This window comes from Suillus clintonianus (genome assembly GCF_016758775.1).
Source record: "Suillus clintonianus strain FC179 chromosome Unknown DEU56scaffold_36, whole genome shotgun sequence".
Classification (NCBI taxonomy): Eukaryota; Fungi; Basidiomycota; class Agaricomycetes; order Boletales; family Suillaceae; genus Suillus; species Suillus clintonianus.
The window spans coordinates 1-18,130 of record NW_024539260.1 but is presented as its reverse complement, the minus strand read 5'-3'; the positions used below and the strand labels follow the sequence as shown (position 1 = coordinate 18,130).

Genomic DNA, 18,130 nt, shown 5'->3' with positions numbered 1-18,130 from the left:
GCAGTGCCAGCCGTTTTCGATACGGAATGGATTTGACTTATCCTTAAGATAATCCCCGAGAAGCCTCTTCTCACGTACATCATCGTAATCTCAAGCGTCTTCCCTCCTGTAGTTGTCATCGTCGAGAAAAGTCCTACCAAGACGTTTCATCTCAGCACTGGACTTAGAGTTGATACCGGAGTACTGCCAGCAAAAGAGAAGCCCCGCAGTTGGATACTGAATGCAGAGAAGATATCATCGGGTTGGATATCCTGGGAGGGAAGTCCAGGAACGATGTGTGATCGATCAAAATCAGGGTTGCCCTGCATTTCGAAGGTAGGAGCATTAGCAATCGCATCTAGGCTTTGATCTCGGTGCAGGATCAGGGTGGGACGTTGCGCATATATGCAGAAAAGGCCCAACTCATCTGGTGCTGTCTGGTAAGGGATGAGTGCATGAATATCAGCAGGGGGGGTTCCTCATCAGGTGAGTTGGGAATGGGTGCTGGAGGAGATGGCGCAGCGGGCTGGCCACGTGCCTGACGCGAAGTAGGGGGCATATGTGCTAAGTGGGTTGCCGTCCCCAGGACATAATCCGTATACCACGCTGGCATTCAAATTTGTAGACCGGAGCGCGCAGAGACAGTAGCAGATGTCCCGTGTCCTGCAACTTGAACACAAGAAGGTCCCGGCACATTATTTTCAACCTATTGAGGATCAGCACATCATGATGAACCTGAAAATATTATACTCTTACCTCATGATCGATGTCCGGCCATCCGTTGTCAACATCCGTCTGCTGATCAGGATTAGGTGAGTTGTGAGCAGGAGGTGTCCATTCTCGGGGTGTCGGCGACCGAGATTCTTCCCGACGTCTTCTCCGTTTGTGATTCCTGCGCTTCTCCTTTTCAAGGCGGCGCTGACTTCTGTAGATATCAGTATCTAGAGATTTGTTAGCGGGGCATTGAGCTTCATGACTGCTCAAGTGTTTCTGGGTAGCAAAGGATTTTGCGCAACCCAAACAACTAAGATCGTCCATACAAGACGAACTCAAAGGACGGAGGGTGGTGGAGCTCAAGTTTGACTCGGACATGGACAGGGCAATGTAGTATATATATTGCACAGCGTAGATATCGATCTAGCTATGCAGTATGAACGTGGTGTACCTGAAAATACGAAGCTCTATGCAGGTAATTAGCATACCAGAATGCGGAAAGAAGAATGTAGTGAACGCACCTGCTAACAATACTAATCCTCAGGGCTCCTCCATACTGTAAACCTGCAACTCCAATACCTAAACTTGCCTCATGACCCTTGCCTCATGTCACACTGCCGGAAGACAACCGTGTGCATCAAATCACCCTGCAAAGTCACAGAAAGTCCAAGAGCAGAAAATGGCATGCATCAAATTACCTTGATATAATGGATCCAGTCATGGGCCAAGGTCTCTGAGGATGTTCTGCGAGGATCAGCATTCAGAGAATTGCTTGTTGAAGCACGATAGTAGCGGATATTGTATGTATTGGCAGAGGATAACAGGACTTGTCATAAGTTTGTTGATCGAACATATTGATCACGTGATTAATAATCACATGCGGAAATTACTATCAAGTACGCAACTCTATCACATATCATTATCTCATACCCCTACCATCATCCTCATGGCACATAAGAAGCGTTCCAGATCAGCCTCCGTCTCCTCTCAATCTTCCATATCGTCCAATGGCAGAACTAGCTCACTGATTTCTTCCGAAGATTCTCGCACTCCTAGTCTGCCAAGAAAGCACAGCAAGAAACATGTCCGCTTAAACACCGACAAGGATGTTTCAAAATCAAAGTAAGTTTGATCCTATCTATCGCAACTATACCACTTATGAGTGATAGGAAATCGAAGAAATCTAAGGGCCCATTCGGCAACCTTCCATTTCGTTTCGTTTGGTCCATTTCCGTTTGTTTTGAAGTCCGGCAACATTTGGCGCTGCTCAGCCACTGCAGACATTGAATCAACCCCAAGCGCATTGTGCAGTGCTGTATATTGAATCTTTCATATCCTATTAACTATTGAGAAATCATTTTCACCACCAAATTCAATCAGTCATATCTACTGAGACCCACCTGGGGCTGATTCCTGAAACTTTACTCAGTACTTGGTCTGCATTTGCCCACAATTTCAGGCCCTCCACATTCCTTCTCAACATTCTGTCAGACCAACCTATGCAGCCAATCATTACTCCTGCAAGCCATGGACTTCAATCCAAGCTGACAGCCAATGCTGCAACTTCGTCCTCGACACCGATGGATGACGAGTGGGAGAAACGGGAGTACGCTGACTCGGAGTAGATTACAGTCAATCAGGTCAAATTCACCTGCAAATTAGCGCTAATTAGCATCAAAAAGCTCGAGGGCCGTGTTAATTTGCCTGTCAAGCAGACCCCATACCCTAATTCCTACACTACATAAATACATATATACGAGGTTACGAGGTTTAGAAAACATAAAGGATTAGAAGTGCTGAGAGCTATACAGCGGTTTGGGCAAGGGTTGGTTCAATGTCCGCAGTGGCTGAGCGGCGCCAAATGTTGCCGGACTTCAAAACGAACGGAAACAGAGCAAACGAAACGAAACGGAAGGTTGCCGAACAGGCCCTAAGGCGCACAAGGGAGATCCCCATGAGGAGTACCTGGCAGCTGCACGTGGCATTGCACGTTGCGTCAACTTATTTTGCAAGGTCGACAAGCTCATCAAGATTGGCTGTCTACTTCAGCAAGAGGAGGCCGCGGAGAAGGGAGAGCTTGATGAATCTGAGGCCGATCAGGAAACCCGCAAAAAGAGACTCTCTGCTATGTAAGTTCAATCTGATCGAAAATTCTTGAACTAAATTTGTATTCAGGTCATTAAAGACTCGTGATCGATACACACGGAACTATCAGCAGCTACTCCACTTAGCTCCGAGCATCCGATCTCTTATTAACGATCACACCAAAGCCAGGGAACTGAGCAAAGTGACTCATAAGGTGAGTATATGCTGCTTATATGCACATATATTGTTTACTTAGACTTATCATAGATGAATTCGGTCATCAGTGCGACACGTTCAGACGATGCAGCTCGTTTGAAGTCGCAAATTGGACACTATGCGGCACCAATTCCATCTGATGGCGGTTTAAAACCCGCTATCTACAATGGTAACCCCTCGCGATCGCATTTGGGTGTGAACCACCCTGTATTAGCATCCTTTCTTTGTCCTGTTTCACAGCTCACAGAATTCACGCGAGATCCAGCTGAGTACATATCATTTTATATAGTGCGTGCATGCTGAGATTCACATTTCGCAGAGGCCAGAAAAAACTTGCCAGTGGAGGAATCCTCATGACTGCCAATGACTTCCCCGCATTCCTCTGGTCTGGAAATCCCCCTGGATGTGACTATGATGACGAGGCTATGACTGAAGGCCTATTCCAGGGCTATCTTATCGAACACGTAAGTTTTTCTCAAGTATGGCTATCAATCTCACCAAGAACCTGTCCAGGTATTGCATCATATATTTACAGGCCCATCAACTGCCTTAGGTCAAGATTCGCGGGCTACACGCACTTGCAATGCCGCACTACATGATATGACAAATGTCGAAGCGGAGCATATCGCTTACACTTGTGTACAAGTAAGTCCTGTTTGATTCACAAACAACATTCTTTCTCAATTTTCAATTTTCAGGCACATTTCGGAATCAGCGCGCAGAATAAGTGGTCGGACATCAACAGCAAGTTCAAATACCTGGAGTTTTATTACAACATTATCAACTTTATTCGTGATTGTGGAGATACCGACTGGGTGCAAGAACTAAAGAAGTGGTGGAATGTGTACGTGTTTTTTTTAATCATTTGACTATCCTGACAATCTTGTTTCTGTAAGGACGCTCTTCAAGAATGAGGATGGCAGAGAAGGTGGATCAGAAGGTAACAATCATGGAAGGAGTTCCTCGGGTTCCATGGATAGCCTGGCGAGAATGCGAGCACAGGTTGCCGCGCGCTCTACCACTGCTAAATCCTCTGCAGCCCCTGAGGTCCCTGTTCCTCCGCCGCCGCCTGCTCATCCAATTACTACTCCTCCTCCAAGTTCTCCAGCTCTGACCTCTGCTGAACCTCCTATCACTTCTCCACTTCCGCCTGCCATTGCTCGTCGTCTATCAGCTGCAAAAATGGCCTCCAGTTCACACAAGTCACCTGTGTTAAGTGACTTAACGGACGATGATGACACACTCGATGACATCACCAATGGAACATCGAAACAACCGCCAGCCGCCAAAACTCACTCAAAGAGCAAGGGTAAGGGTAAGCAAAGGCACATCGAGGATTCAGAAGATGAGGAAGATCAGCGGAAAGTAAAACGTGCAAAGAGAACATGCAGGAGGTAGATGGGTGAATATTTTTGTTGCATGGTACGTTCCTGTCGTCTTATTGGCCTAGTACTCATATCTTATTACAGGACTCCTTCACTTTTCCTTACCACTCAGCATTCGTACTTTCACGCTTTCTCTATGGTTCTCTGTTCAAGTGTTTCGTTTTCTCTTCACGATGCATGCCTTACTTCCGGCTCCCGCCCGATAGATGAGTGGACTCATTGCATTGACTCGTGTTTTGTACATTACAGTGTATTACAAGTTCTTGTTGCTTCATATAGATTGATAATACATCGCATTGCATGAATATATCGGAGTGATACACAATATCTGAACTATCTACGTGATGAACAATTTCTGAACTATCTACACGATGAACAAAGTCGCAAGCTGAAGTATGACGTAGACGCATATGTTGATCGAACTTCGCGTTCCCTAGGATGGCAATACATACTGAGCCCGGCAGCCGATATATCCGACGGTATTGATACCGCAGACATGACCATACACAGTCATGTTTGGGCTGAGTAATTTTTGTGATGTGGGCCCTCCTCCAGATGCCCGAGTTCACCTGTGCGTTTCGCTTGTCATACCCAATGCTGCTTTCGGCCAGCGCAAATAACACTTATTTGCGAGACGTGCCGTCTTCCCGTCTTGTTGAAACGATTGGTAACATACAAGCACCGAATCAAGGCGGGACACTAGGACGCCTCAACTATGTTGAAGTCAACGACCAATACGCTTTCTTCTGCGGGTCCATTCAACTACGTGCTTTTGCAAGGGGCGGTGGGGCCTTGGTCTATCACTTGGGCATGAAAGATTTGCCGTGCACCTACTGGGACGTGCTTCCAGATAGCGACGATGTCCCGTGCGCTTCTTCGCTCTTCCAGCCCCAACTACTTCACGAAGCATATCACGTCTCTTCTACATGCCAGAGCAACTGCGTTGCTGGTAAGTCATACACGTCGATCTACATAATCTACTCACTGTGTGTGCAGCCCATGTATCTTCCTCGGGCAAGGACATGGACCGCATCCGGGATCTTCATCTGGATGCCCAGCTTCAAATACCTCATCCATTACGAGGCCGCTCTCAACAACACAGCAACCCTCCTCAACTTTAATCTCTCTTGACGACAACGTCCGAGACATCTCCGTCTATCTAGCTCACGGAGAATCAAATGAAAAAGCAGCAATTGCAACCGTAAGTGTCCCCTCCCACATCTAGGCTTCTCATTTCTAAGCCCATCGCAGCGCAAGGATCTGTTTATCGTGTCCCTAGGCCCCGAAATCAGCAAGCTCACTGCGGAGACCCCGCCTCGCCCTGGCCTATCCGTCTGCCGTGTCGCGAAATACGACCACAGCCGACACCTATCCTTCATCTCATGTCTGCAGATGACGCACACTGGGCTCTTTTTCAACTGGTACCCGTCTTCAGAGCAAAACAGGCCTTCTCAGCCTGCACGGCACATGGTGATGATCCCGCCTCAGCCTCAGCAGGCAAATCAGATCCGTGTGCCTGTTCAGCTTGTGCCAGCTCAAGGCGTGGAAGGGCAGAGTGACTTTTTGCCCGGGCTGGAGCCTGTTGAGTCTAGTGATGATGATGAGCCGGGTGAAGGTGCAGTTTTGATCCGCCTTCTCCCACTAACGCCGAGCAAGCTGGCCCGCCCTCACTGGTTGAAACGCACGAAGAGGACGAGGACGAGGGGAACGATTGGGAGGGAGGGGATCTCGTAGTGGATGAAGACGTCGATGATTTTGAGATGGAGGAAGTGGAGGATGGGATGATCGATGATTTTCAGTTCGGTGGTGATGGTGAGCGCTTGTTGTGGCGAGGAGTTCTTGATCTGATGCTTGATTTGTCTTCCTTTTCTTTCTTTTGGTGTAGGTTTTATGCAGGTCATCGTGAATGATTGGTTCCTTCCTATCAACTCGAGCATGGTGCATTGCATACATGTTTGATTTGTTGCTTTGTCAGAATTTGCTAGCGATTGTATTTTTACAGGATGCAAGGTACATCACACGAATGACATTGATCTCCGGTGATGCAAAACAGCGAATTTCTTCGTTACATGATCGATAAGCCGCTGGCAGGTATATATCTAACCGCACACATGCAGAAACATTCACCATTGCACCATATTGTCTCGAGATCTTGATGATTTGGCTCGCTCGTACCCTGAGTGGTCCATACATGAACCAATGATACAACTTGTTCATTCTTACGCACAAATCACCAGTGCATATTATGTAGAAGGGGTCACGTTTTGTTCTAAGGCAACAGGCTGGAGAATACAAGTCGGAATTATACATGTACATATTGGGGATCCGGAAGGTACTTATACAGTGTCAAACTTTGAAATAACGAAAAGCCACGGCTGGATGCTACACACGATAGCGTCAGAAGGTATCAAGAAAGCGGTGATTAACAAGGTGGGGGACGTACGAAATTGATCATATGCCAATATGCATGAACACTATGCGCTGCTCCAATGGCATGTCCTTGTCACTGGCCAACGACTGGACCGCTCGGTGCAGTGCTCGTGCAGCCCGCTTGGAATTCATTGTTCCATCTCCGCACAAGTTCTTGTAGAATGCCTCGACTAAGCGCTGCACCGTACTGTCGTTGACACTCCATAATGTCCCAATCACACTCTGCACACCAGCAAATTGTAGGCTAGCCGCCAGGTGTATGACTTCGTCAGGCGTATTTACATCACCGACTGCGGTTTCACAGGCAGAAAGAAAGGCAAATTCATGCCGAGACAGATCCGTTTGCGCGATATCGAGGAGTGAAAGCGGTTGGTCGAGCATGAGAAAGGCCGAATTGAAGGGTTCTGTGTAGTTCTGTGTCCCGTGACACGAAAAATGAAGCCAGGTATTGTCTCGCAATGCATCCAACGCTCTCGATTTCGTTGCCTCAGCGCTCGTTATTTTGGTGAAGGAAACAGTCGGAGGAGGGGGCAAAAGACTCCGCACCAATTCTAGTTCGGGCTCCACACACTCCAAAGTGAATGGATGACCAGCTGGGTGATTCTGACCGATGGCAGCAAAGGGCACCGACAGGGATCTGTCGTGACTTCTGCGAGCCCTGATCAGCGCGGTAAGTGATGGCGTATATGAAGAGATATAAAGGTTCGAAAGCAACTGTCCACCATGCCTGTACGCGCCAGCAGCGTGCAACGGCAAAAAATTGAAGAAAGACGTCGGACACCACCATATCCGGGAACCTCGTGGTGCAAATCCGTCCAGATTGTCTACCACCGGGCTGACAACGTCGTCCCATAACTCCATCAAAGCTTTCATCAGCGCTGATTGGGTCCGTTTTGGAGAGGGCTTGGAAGTGGCTTCGGGAGTGGGTTTGGGAGCGGCCTGTGGTTGACTGGCCCGTTGGAATTTGACCACCAAATGTTGGAGTTTCTCCAAATTGATGCAGAGTTTAATGTTGATCGGAGGTTGGTTGTGTGGAACAATAATGGCATTGCAAGACAACCTGCTTGCAGCGAGCACGATGATAGGCCCATCACGAGCTGCATTTTGAAGATCTGAGAACAAGGGGGGAAGTAGGAAGCGAGAGAAGCCCTCGATCTTGCGAATATCTTCTACAACTCTATTCCAGTCCTCCAATAGACGTCGGTACCGGCTTGCTTCTGCTTCTGCATTGACTCCTGGGGTTCCCTCTGCACGATTGGCAGGAGGTGCATCAAGGAGGGAGCTGAAGTGTCTGAATTTCTTCATCAGGGACACTGCATGATCACCGAGATCTTGGAGGCCGTCAAGAGGCGTGCGGAGTCGTGTCATCTGGGTCCAGATAACAGTCCTGCCTTGTTCTAACAACTCGACAGCGCGACACACATCACCACTACGAAGCGCACATGATGCAGCATCCACGGCAAGTGTACTTGGAAAGTTCTTCATGGCATCATGACGAGACGATACTGAAGCTGTCGCGGACATGTAAGTGTCGAGAAGCTGCATGGAAGTCGCATAAGCCTCCAGTTGAGTAGCATGTGAATGTTCGTGGGCCTTGTCAACCCAGCGTAGACTTGCTCGCAGGCGAGATAGCAAACCTCCAGAGACAACATTTGCTGCTGCCTTGAGATGATGCATGGCAGCAGCCAAACTGTCAATGTGTTCACCAGTGCCGTCAAGTCCCGATTGATGGAACAACATATAGACGTTAGCTAGCGATCCATGGACCATTAATAGACGAGGATCATGTTGCGTCAAGAGAGTCAATGCACAGCAGAGATTCTCTTGTGACTCGTGGATGTCTTCTCGATCGCGTCGGTGCTCGAAGCGGGTAGAGAGTAATATCCCAAGGTTATTTAATGACGAGGACCGATCTGGGTGACCGACTGGACGCAAAGCCAGCGCGTTCCTGTGAAGCATGACACCGTCATCCAAGTCTTGGTCATTGCCTCGGTGCTCGAAGCGGGTGGAGAGAACATTCGCAAGGTTACTTAATGACCTGGACCGATCTGGGTGACCGACTGGACGTAAAGCCAGCGTGTCCCTGTGAAGCATGACAGCGTCATCCAAATCTTGGTCATTGCCTCGGTGCTTGAAGCGGGTGGAGAGAACATTCGCAAGGTTATTTAATGACCTGGACCGATCTGGGTGACCGACTGGATGTAAAGCCAGCGCATCCCTGAGAAGCATGACAGTGTCATCCAAGTCTTGGTCATTGCCTCGGTGCTCGAAGCGGGTGGAGAGCACAGTCGCAAGGTTATTTAATGACGAGGACCGATCTGGGTGACCGACTGGACGTAAAGCCAGCGCATCCCTGTGAAGCATGACAGCCTCATCCAAGTCTTGGTCATTGCCTCGGTGCTCGAAGCGGGTGGAGAGCACAGTCGCAAGGTTATTTAATGACCCGGACCGATCTGGGTAACCGACTGGACATAAAGCCAGCGCGTCCCTGTGAAGCATGACAGCCTCATCCAAGTCTTGGTCATTGCCTCGGTGCTCGAAGCGGGTGGAGAGCACAGCCGCAAGGTTATTTAATGACCCAAACCGATCTGGGTGACCGACTGCATCTAAAGCCAGCGCATCCCTGTGAAGCATGACAGCCTCATCCAAGTCTTGGTCATTGCCTCGGTGCTCGAAGCGGGTGGAGAGCACAGTCGCAAGGTTATTTAATGACATGGACCGATCTGGGTGACCGACTGGACGTGAAGCCAGCGCGTCCCTGTGAAGCATGACAGCCTCATCCAAGTCTTGGTCATTGCCTCGGTGCTCGAAGAGGGTGGAGAGAACATTCGCAAGGTTATTTGCTGACATGGACCGATCTGGGTGACCGACTGGATGTAAAGTCAGCGCATCCCTGTGAAGCATGACAGCGTCATCCAAGTCTTGCTCATTGCCTCGGTGCTCAAAGCGGGTGGAGAGCACAGTCCCAAGGTTATTTACTGACATGAACCGATCTGGGTGACCGACTGGACGTAAAGCCAGCGCATCCCTGTGAAGCATCACTGCGTCATCCAAGTCTTGGTCATTTCCTCGGTGCTTGAAGCGGGTTCTGAGCACATTCGCAAGGTTATTTAATAACGAGGATCGATTTGGGTGACCGACTGGACTTAAAGCCAGCGCATCCCCAAGACGCGTTATGGCCTCGTCCAAGTCTTGGCTATTGCCTTGACGACGATAGCGAGTGTTCAGCATTGCGCCTAGATTGCCTAGCAATTGCCCTCGGTCATCATGCATAGTGTTGTAGCATCGCAGGGCATCGTAATGAAGGGAGATCACTTCATCCAATTCATGGGGGTCATCTCTCTGCAAACACCGCTCTGCACGATGAGCGAGCTGATTTGGCGATAACAGAAGCATGGATGCAGCGGGCTGCATGTGCCCAACATTGTGTCCATCCATGCCTCCAGCTCGATGTAGAGCAAATGTATCGATTGCAAGCAAAGCTGCTCTGTAAATGTGGCTGTTGGCATGGCAAACCTCGAGGACTTCGCTCAGTAACTCTTTGGCCAAATCAGCATCTGGTTGAAATCCCCGTTTCGCAAAGCGAGACAGTAGAGAAATGGCAAGATGGAGCTGGGTCGTGGGTCGGTCAGGATGACCAGTAGGACGCAAAGCAAGGGCGTCTTGAAAAAGAGAGATGGGCATGTCGAGGTCTAGGTATGTTCCATTTACTTGGCAATTAACAAACTTCGCGGAAGCTAGATTGAATAGTGCTGCAGGGCAGCATGGATGATCTATGGCGCAGAGATCAGACGCACGTTCAAGGTGCGTCATGGATTGGTCGAGATCCGTAGTGTTCCGCGTCCTTCGGAATCGTGCAAGAAGACGATGTCCGGCATCCGTCATCTGTACTAACGCGTGCATGCCGTCGGACGTAAGCTACACATTACAAGCTCTCAGCATCAGCATATCAGACTGGCATTGATCACTCACGGTGGTAAGCGATTCAAGAACTGCAGCATCATTTTCATCAGATCGTCGCTGCTCCACTGTCATGAACAGCGAAGTACACGGGGATACGACTTCCTCCTCCTTGGGCTGGAAAACTATGGCTGTGATACCCGTCAACATCTGTCAGGCGTAACTTGCAACAGACATTACTGACGACATGACTTTTCACTGCGATCCAATAATTCACCCACGGACATCTCGAATGTGCGAAGGACTTCTCCATGACCGAGCATGGGACCTAATTCAAATGAGGCATACACGCTGACCCGAACGAGAGAAGATGGTTCACATGGCCTAGAGTCTTTCTCAACACCTGCAGGAAAGAAGGGATCAAGGGCAGCTTACAGAAGTATGGGCTTGTTCCATTCGACAACAGCCTGGTCTACGTGCACAGGCTTGTTGCTTGTTTGGAATTCAATATCGTGAGTCTTTACTACCACATGGAAGCCAGCGGGAATCCGTTGGAGACCAAGAGTCAGATCAGTTGCGCGAATGGCTTGGGAGAAGCCGTCAATCCATGCGGAACTGAGTTTGATATCACGTACCAGTAACGACGATCTGTTGCACTCCACTGAGGTGTGCCTCTCCCTGGTCTTGGGGGTGGTCTGGGTAGCTTGCCTCCTCACTCAAGGCTGGGAGGGAATCTTCGAGTGGGTCTGGCACGGTGTCTGTGGCGAAACGAAATAGCAGAGTAATGACGAAATAAAGTGTTACAAGAATGGCTTTGGGAAATCATCGGTATGTGCTGAATGAAAATAGATGGTACATACTATTGACGGCGAATTGTAGCATTTCACCGATCGCGAGGTTCGTCTCGGAGTTCTGGGGGCGTGCTGGGTGACTCGGCTCCTCCAAGGGTGGAGGGCAATCATCAAGAGGATGAGGAACGAAGTTTGACATGTGGCTGAGGGATGCAAAATAGCACTTGAGAGTAAGATGTGTACTAGAGGTCACGGAAAACTGCAGTGCTCGCAAATGCCTGACGGATTATAAAGGAAGAGACCATAGCATGCGCGCAGCATCCACACTGCGCTGCGATGTGCAGAGCTGAGGTCAACGGGACAGAAGCAGCTCGCAGCGCATTGAATTGCCTATAGATTCATTAATGAGCGTTAGATTTGTACAGCAGAGGTGTGTTGTAGGTGCGCCATTTATTGACGCAGCCAACATGAGGAGGCTGTGAGGCTCAAGAACAGCACAGTATTCCAGGCTTTCGAATATTGCGAAGCACGGCATGAATATCACCGCCCTCAGGCCTCAGCCCCATCCCACTGCTGTCAGACAGTGTGTCACGCGAGAAGACAGGAGCTGACAAAAACTCACTTTCTGCCATCCGGGCAGCAGTCGCAACACTTTGCCTAGACAGACAACGGTACACTGTTCTGGGCTGAGGGCTTATGACGGAATGGGACAAAGTCCTGCTCGGGTCCTGATGGGTCGAGGCTTCCACTTGCACGAGAAACGGGATATTGATTGACCATTGTACATGGAAGAATGTGATACTAGTTGTCACAATTCATTGTAATGGACGTTGCAGGGATGGTGTGAATGATCGAGTGAGGTTGGTTGAGAATAAGCGTAGTAGGCTTTGAAGTGGTTAATCAATATGGTCACAGCCAACAGTTAGCATCAGATCCGACGAGACTAAAAAGCGAGGTGTGCGTGTTTGCATGGATGGAATATGTCACACATTCAAATAACATTATGGTCCGGGCTGCATGACATCAGTGAACCGATGAACATATTAAAATGTCATAGTATACTATATATTCATAACAATCAAGCCAATTCCCATAAATGTGGCAGTGGGGTTTGCATGTAATTATTTGATCTTACGTGGGAACGATGCATTTTCATGCCAGCCAAGCAAGTTCTCCTGTGCTCGACGCACCGTCTTCTGCTTAGATCATCCTCCAAACGAATATATGAACGCAGGCCAATAAAGTAAAATGCGAGTCTGTAAGTGTCAGAGCGACACAAAAAGTTGCCACCGAATATTCATGCAAGGTTTTTCCGTCTCGCCACAATTCTGTAAATCAACATGCCTGGTGCGAGAGGTTGGTGTTAATATGCGACTGGATAATGAGAAAAAGCGAGGTTCACGTTCGACAATATGTTCACTTGGTAAGATACAGGGCACTTCACTCCGAAGCGGTAGGCACTTGCCTAGGCTGACTGAGATTTCCATCATATAATGACGCCCAGTCCTGTAATTGGCTCAGAACACACCCATCATCGAAGCATTGTATCAATGATGCGTTTGCGACGCTGCTCACAAGATTACAGCCCCCATACGCTACCGCAGGTTCTAAATAATGTAGCTTGTGACAGCCAAATGTCACAGTCATGAGGTGGATGATTATTCCCAGTGAAAACGAGCAAAATAGAGGTTGATATAAATCAAATGAGATGGGTACAATAAAATATAAAACGAAGAACATTGATGTATATCGATACAAACAATCCTACACTCCGAAAATAAAATCAGTTTTACATTTCTGCACTGCTGCAGCCCTCACATTCCTGCATTTTTGCACGAACAAACACAAATCCTACATTTTCTGCAGTGTACGTGCACAGGTCCAGGTATTTTGCACGACTCTGGAAATATTCACTGCACACTCGGCCATATGCATTCTACACTGCACTTGTACACTAGTACTTCGACCCAATATTGACAATAGTTCTTTCGACACCCCACGGACAGTTACTAAATATATCGGAGTTTGAAAGACTTGTCAGTGGATACAAGTTCAAGTTCTCGACACAGCGACCATCCACAACACCCCTTTCTTCCCGCCATCATTACACCACATCCGATTGGGCAGTCTTTGGGTGCGGTGACATCTTCGCCAATTGATTTGTCTACTATCATCCTTGGCGGTGGAGCTGCAACTCTTGGTTCAACTGGGCGAGCACCTGGATCTAGGCAGGGCTCCCCTGCCATAATGAGCACGACGCGCTCAGTGCCAACATTCTCTCTCGCTTGTCATCCAGCCAGTACAGCAATGTTTCCATGGGTTTCGAACAATACCGTGTCGAAGACCCTTATGGGTTGAACAATCGTGGACAGCGATCGGCTTGGACAGTGGTCGGCTTAATATGCTCCTCGTCGAAGGCATTTGCCTGCGGTCATTCTCACATCGGTCCCCAAATGCACGGTCTTCAGGCGTGTTTGATCGACGGATATGTCTTGCAAGGTACCTCTCCTCATAGCGCGAGCCTGACACCCCCTCATACCAACACCACTGGCTATACGGACATTGCTGGATATGCTAACGTGAGCCCTTTTGGCACGGTCGGTGTTGCCGCGACATTGAATCAGAGCTACGGCTATGGCATGTAGAGCAGGTACATTGATTGGTGCGTTTTTTCTTCTACTATTAGTATACACGAGCTAACTACCTTCTTCTACAGCTGGTTACGAACGAGTTCACTGGATCAGACGGAGACGAGTAGCGGATGGCGGGCGTGAGCTGGGTGGACGGCGCTAGTAGGGTGCTGGGTTTTTTTTCGTCATTTTTTCGCTCTGCATCAACGTATATCACTATATAGATACCTATCATCCAATTCATGTGTTTCATTGTCTATCGATGTGATTCAATTGCGAATGTAAAAACTACCTGGAACGAAATCGAATGCGTATCAATCTGTAAATATTACTCGTTCGATCTCTATCAATAAAATCGATAAAAGTCTCATTTTTCATGATAGACATTGATTCGTATCGAACTACCAATTTCTATCAACATCTATCAACACACATCCATCTCTATCTTGCTTATTTTCACTGGGGATTATTCGTAAGCTGGTTGATCTACACTGCCGTATTGGACGGGAAATTGCCAGCCTGCCACATCTAGCAGGATATTGCAGCCTTGCTCAGCCCTCGACTTAGTATTGTAAAAGTCAATTATCCTTCATGTAGGAAGGAATCTGGACACTCTACCTCAAGGTGTTCAATTAGTGAGTGGAGGAACTAGGTAGGTGTTTCGCACATCAAAATACATACCCGACAAAATGTGCCACACTGACACCGGTACTTACTTCGCGCAAGCCTGACACTGCTACTTACTTCGTACAAAACGTACAATATTAGCCCGTTTCAAAGATAGGGCAAGCGCCAAGTCCAAAGCCCTAAACTACCGAATTTATGTCCGTTCTAAACACGACCGGAAAATTTTTCTGCCAGGCAACATGGCAGCAATCCATACGAAGACGCATGGGTCTAGAATGACCTTCGCAGAGCATGCGGGTTCATTCTCATGAAGTGTGTCCCGCGTTTGATTTAGCAAATTATATCATGCTTATCCCCAGAGGAGTGGTTTTATTCGTTAACTCTACTATCCGCTCACGTCCATTTAATATACCAGTGTCTACCACAGTTATATCACGTACCCAGCTCATGAAAAGTGTCCCGTGTTTGATTTAGCAAATTATACTATGCTTATTCCCAGAGGAGTGGTTTTATTCGTTAACTCTACTATCCGCTCACGTCCATTTAATATACCAGTGTCTACCACAGTTATATCACGTACCCAGTGCGCCCCTCATGTTTAGGGTCCTCGATTGATTCTCTTTGGTTGGAGACTGCGGGTGAACAACTTTCCATGGGTGATCCACACACAGGCAATATGAGCCCCTTCAGTGACAAATCCCGTACTATACGGGTCACCCGACCTACATAATATCCCGTGTAATACGGGCCAGCGGATCATGGGCCGATGATATGTATATTCCCGATGCTGATGGGTGGGCCGGGAGGAATATTATTTCCGATGGAGACGGGTGGGCCCATGTATGCTGATGTTATATATATCATTGACAATGGTGGATGGGCCGGGAAAAATATTATTATGGAGATGGGTGGGCCCATGTGGGTAATATGTAGAGTAGGATTGACATATATTATAGACCTGAGGAGAGATGTATAGCAAATATTATTATATAAATGGGTGGGCCGACGTATTAGTATTATTTTGTAGACGGATGGGCCGAGGGAGCAGTGGAATATTTATTACATAGACGGGTGGGCCGACGTAGGGAAATATTAGATAGACGGGTGGGCCGATGTCAGGTATTTTAATTTGATGGGTGGGCCGACGTGGGGTATTACTAGGTAGACGGGTGGGCCGAGGGTGAGGCGAATTATGTATTACATAGACGGGTGGGCCGAAGTAGGGAAATATTAGATAGACGGGTGGGCCGATGTCAGGTGTTTTGGTTTGATGGGTGGGCCGACGTGGGGTATTACTAGGTAGACGGGTGGGCCGAGGGTGAGGCGAATTATGTATTACATAGACGGGTGGGCCGAAGTAGGGAAATATTAGATAGACGGGTGGGCCGATGTCAGGTGTTTTGGTTTGATGGGTGGGCCGACGTGGGGTATTACTAGGTAGACGGGTGGGCCGAGGGTGAGGCGAATTATGTATTACATAGACGGGTGGGCCGAGGGTGGGGTGAAATATTTATTATATAGACGGATGGGCCGATATGGGTTAATATTAGATAGACGGGTGGGCCGAGGGTGAGGTGAATTATTTATGAGATAGATGGGTGGGCCGACATAGGGAAATATTAGATAGACGGGTGGGCCATGTTCGCGAGTCGCGACCTGCTAACAAGTTCGGGTGTCGTTTTTCCCCCCCATAACAGCCCACCAGAAATTCCGAGATGGAGAACAAAGAGAAATTTGATAAATACCTCATCCAAACACTGGAGCAACTGGTCGGGGCGAAAACAGAAGCTACCACCCTGAGCAAGAGAGTCACCACACTACAAGATGCAACAAATGAATGCGACCAGTTGAGTGCATTGAAGGAAGAAGGGGTATATTAGATAGACAGGTGGGCCGAGGGCGAGGTGAAATATTTATTATATAGAAGGGTGGGCCGACGTGGGTTAATATTAGACAGACAGGTGGGCCCAGATATGAATCATATAGACAGATAGGCCTAGGTATTGGTATACTATATCCACAAAAGCACTGAACGAGAACCACAGAGCTGCCTCATTTTGACTCAGACTCAGTGACGAGTGATACAGTCACGTTTCGCCACAGTGCTCATGAATTGAAACATCTTGGTCGAGTAGATAGATACAAGAAAGCCTGAATAAGCCATATCTGACATTCACCAAGTACCGAGACCCGAGACACGAGACCCGGTGCTCGGTACTCGGTACTCGGTACTCGGTGAAATGTGTACAGACAAATATCAGATGAGACACACTATATAATGTGACAATTTATGTCTGTACACACTCTGTGTATCATGTTACATTTTTGTCTGTACACATTTCACCGAGTACCGAGTACCGAGTACCGAGCACCGGGTCTCGGGTCTCGGGTGTCGATACTCGACACGAAACAAACATCTCGAATCTTGAATCTCAACACTCGAAACTCGTATATGATACACATTTTGCTCTGAGATTTGTATTTCTGTTAAGATTGGAGTTTCGAGTTTTGTGTCATGTCGAGTACTGAGACCCGACGCCCGACGCCCGACGCCCGAGACCCGAGACCCAGTACTCAGTACTCGGTGACATGTGTACAGACAGAAATGTAACGTGATACACAGTGCTTACAGACATAAAACTATAACATGATACACAGAGTGTCTACAGACATAAACATGTAACATGATACAGTCTGTACAGAGATAAAAATATAACATGAAACATAGGAGTACCGAGTACCGGGTGTCGGGTGTCGGGTGTCGGGTGTCGGTACTTGGTACACGGTACTCGGTGAAATGTGTACAGAAAAATGTTACATGATAGAGTGTATAATATAACATTTTTGTCTGTACACATTTCACCGAGTACCGTGTACCGTGTACCGAGTACCGACATCCGACACCCGACACCCGACACCCGGTACTCGGTACTCCTATGTTTCATGTTATATTTTTATCTCTGTACAGACTGTATCATGTTACATGTTTATGTCTGTAGACACTCCACATTTCACCGAGTACTGTGTACTGGGTACCAACACCCGACACCCAACACCCGATTTTTATCTCTGTACAGACTGTATCATGTTACATTTTTATGTCTGTAGACACTGTGTATCATGTTATATGTTTGTCTGTAAGCACTGTGTGTCATGTTACATTTTTCTTTACACATTTCACCGAGTACTGTGTACCGAGTACCGACACCCGACACCCGACACCCGACACCCGACACCCGGTATACGGTACTCCTATGTTTCATGTTACATTTTTATGTCTGTACAGACTGTATCATGTTACATTGCTCTGTACACATTTCACCGAGTACTGTGTACTGGGTACCAACACCCGACACCCGACACCCGATTTTTA

General features: G+C 48.0%; 6 protein-coding genes across 6 annotated transcripts; 4 read left to right on the top strand and 2 right to left on the bottom strand.

Moving 5' to 3' along the window:
* Nucleotides 1–592: 592 nt before the first annotated feature.
* On the bottom strand, nucleotides 593–1,071 carry DEU56DRAFT_912764 (uncharacterized protein; the record flags this gene model as incomplete). Its single annotated transcript, XM_041357440.1, has 2 exons — nucleotides 593–685; nucleotides 736–1,071. 2 exons carry the CDS (start codon nucleotides 1,069–1,071, stop codon nucleotides 593–595), a joined length of 429 nt encoding a protein of 142 aa, XP_041208333.1.
* Nucleotides 1,072–3,045: 1,974 nt separating this feature from the next.
* DEU56DRAFT_736909 (uncharacterized protein) lies at nucleotides 3,046–3,593 on the top strand (the record flags this gene model as incomplete). Its single annotated transcript, XM_041348549.1, has 2 exons — nucleotides 3,046–3,263; nucleotides 3,314–3,593. 2 exons carry the CDS (start codon nucleotides 3,046–3,048, stop codon nucleotides 3,591–3,593), a joined length of 498 nt encoding a protein of 165 aa, XP_041208332.1.
* A 1,380-nt stretch (nucleotides 3,594–4,973) lies between these two features.
* On the top strand, nucleotides 4,974–5,567 carry DEU56DRAFT_946280 (uncharacterized protein; the record flags this gene model as incomplete). Its single annotated transcript, XM_041359036.1, has 2 exons — nucleotides 4,974–5,328; nucleotides 5,376–5,567. 2 exons carry the CDS (start codon nucleotides 4,974–4,976, stop codon nucleotides 5,498–5,500), a joined length of 480 nt encoding a protein of 159 aa, XP_041208331.1. The 3' UTR covers nucleotides 5,501–5,567.
* Nucleotides 5,558–6,338, top strand: DEU56DRAFT_980748 (uncharacterized protein; the record flags this gene model as incomplete). The annotated part of the gene is made up of 4 exons (XM_041359795.1): nucleotides 5,558–5,580; nucleotides 5,621–5,988; nucleotides 6,036–6,191; nucleotides 6,265–6,338. 4 exons carry the CDS (start codon nucleotides 5,558–5,560, stop codon nucleotides 6,336–6,338), a joined length of 621 nt encoding a protein of 206 aa, XP_041208330.1.
* Nucleotides 6,339–6,830: 492 nt separating this feature from the next.
* On the bottom strand, nucleotides 6,831–10,622 carry DEU56DRAFT_887323 (TPR-like protein; the record flags this gene model as incomplete). Its single annotated transcript, XM_041356225.1, has 2 exons — nucleotides 6,831–10,149; nucleotides 10,399–10,622. The coding sequence occupies 2 exons, from the start codon at nucleotides 10,620–10,622 to the stop codon at nucleotides 6,831–6,833; spliced, it is 3,543 nt and encodes a 1,180-aa protein (XP_041208329.1).
* Nucleotides 10,623–13,760: 3,138 nt separating this feature from the next.
* On the top strand, nucleotides 13,761–14,323 carry DEU56DRAFT_352853 (uncharacterized protein). The gene has a single exon (XM_041345808.1). The coding sequence runs from the start codon at nucleotides 13,816–13,818 to the stop codon at nucleotides 14,143–14,145; it is 330 nt and encodes a 109-aa protein (XP_041208328.1). The 5' UTR covers nucleotides 13,761–13,815; the 3' UTR covers nucleotides 14,146–14,323.
* Nucleotides 14,324–18,130: the final 3,807 nt, after the last annotated feature.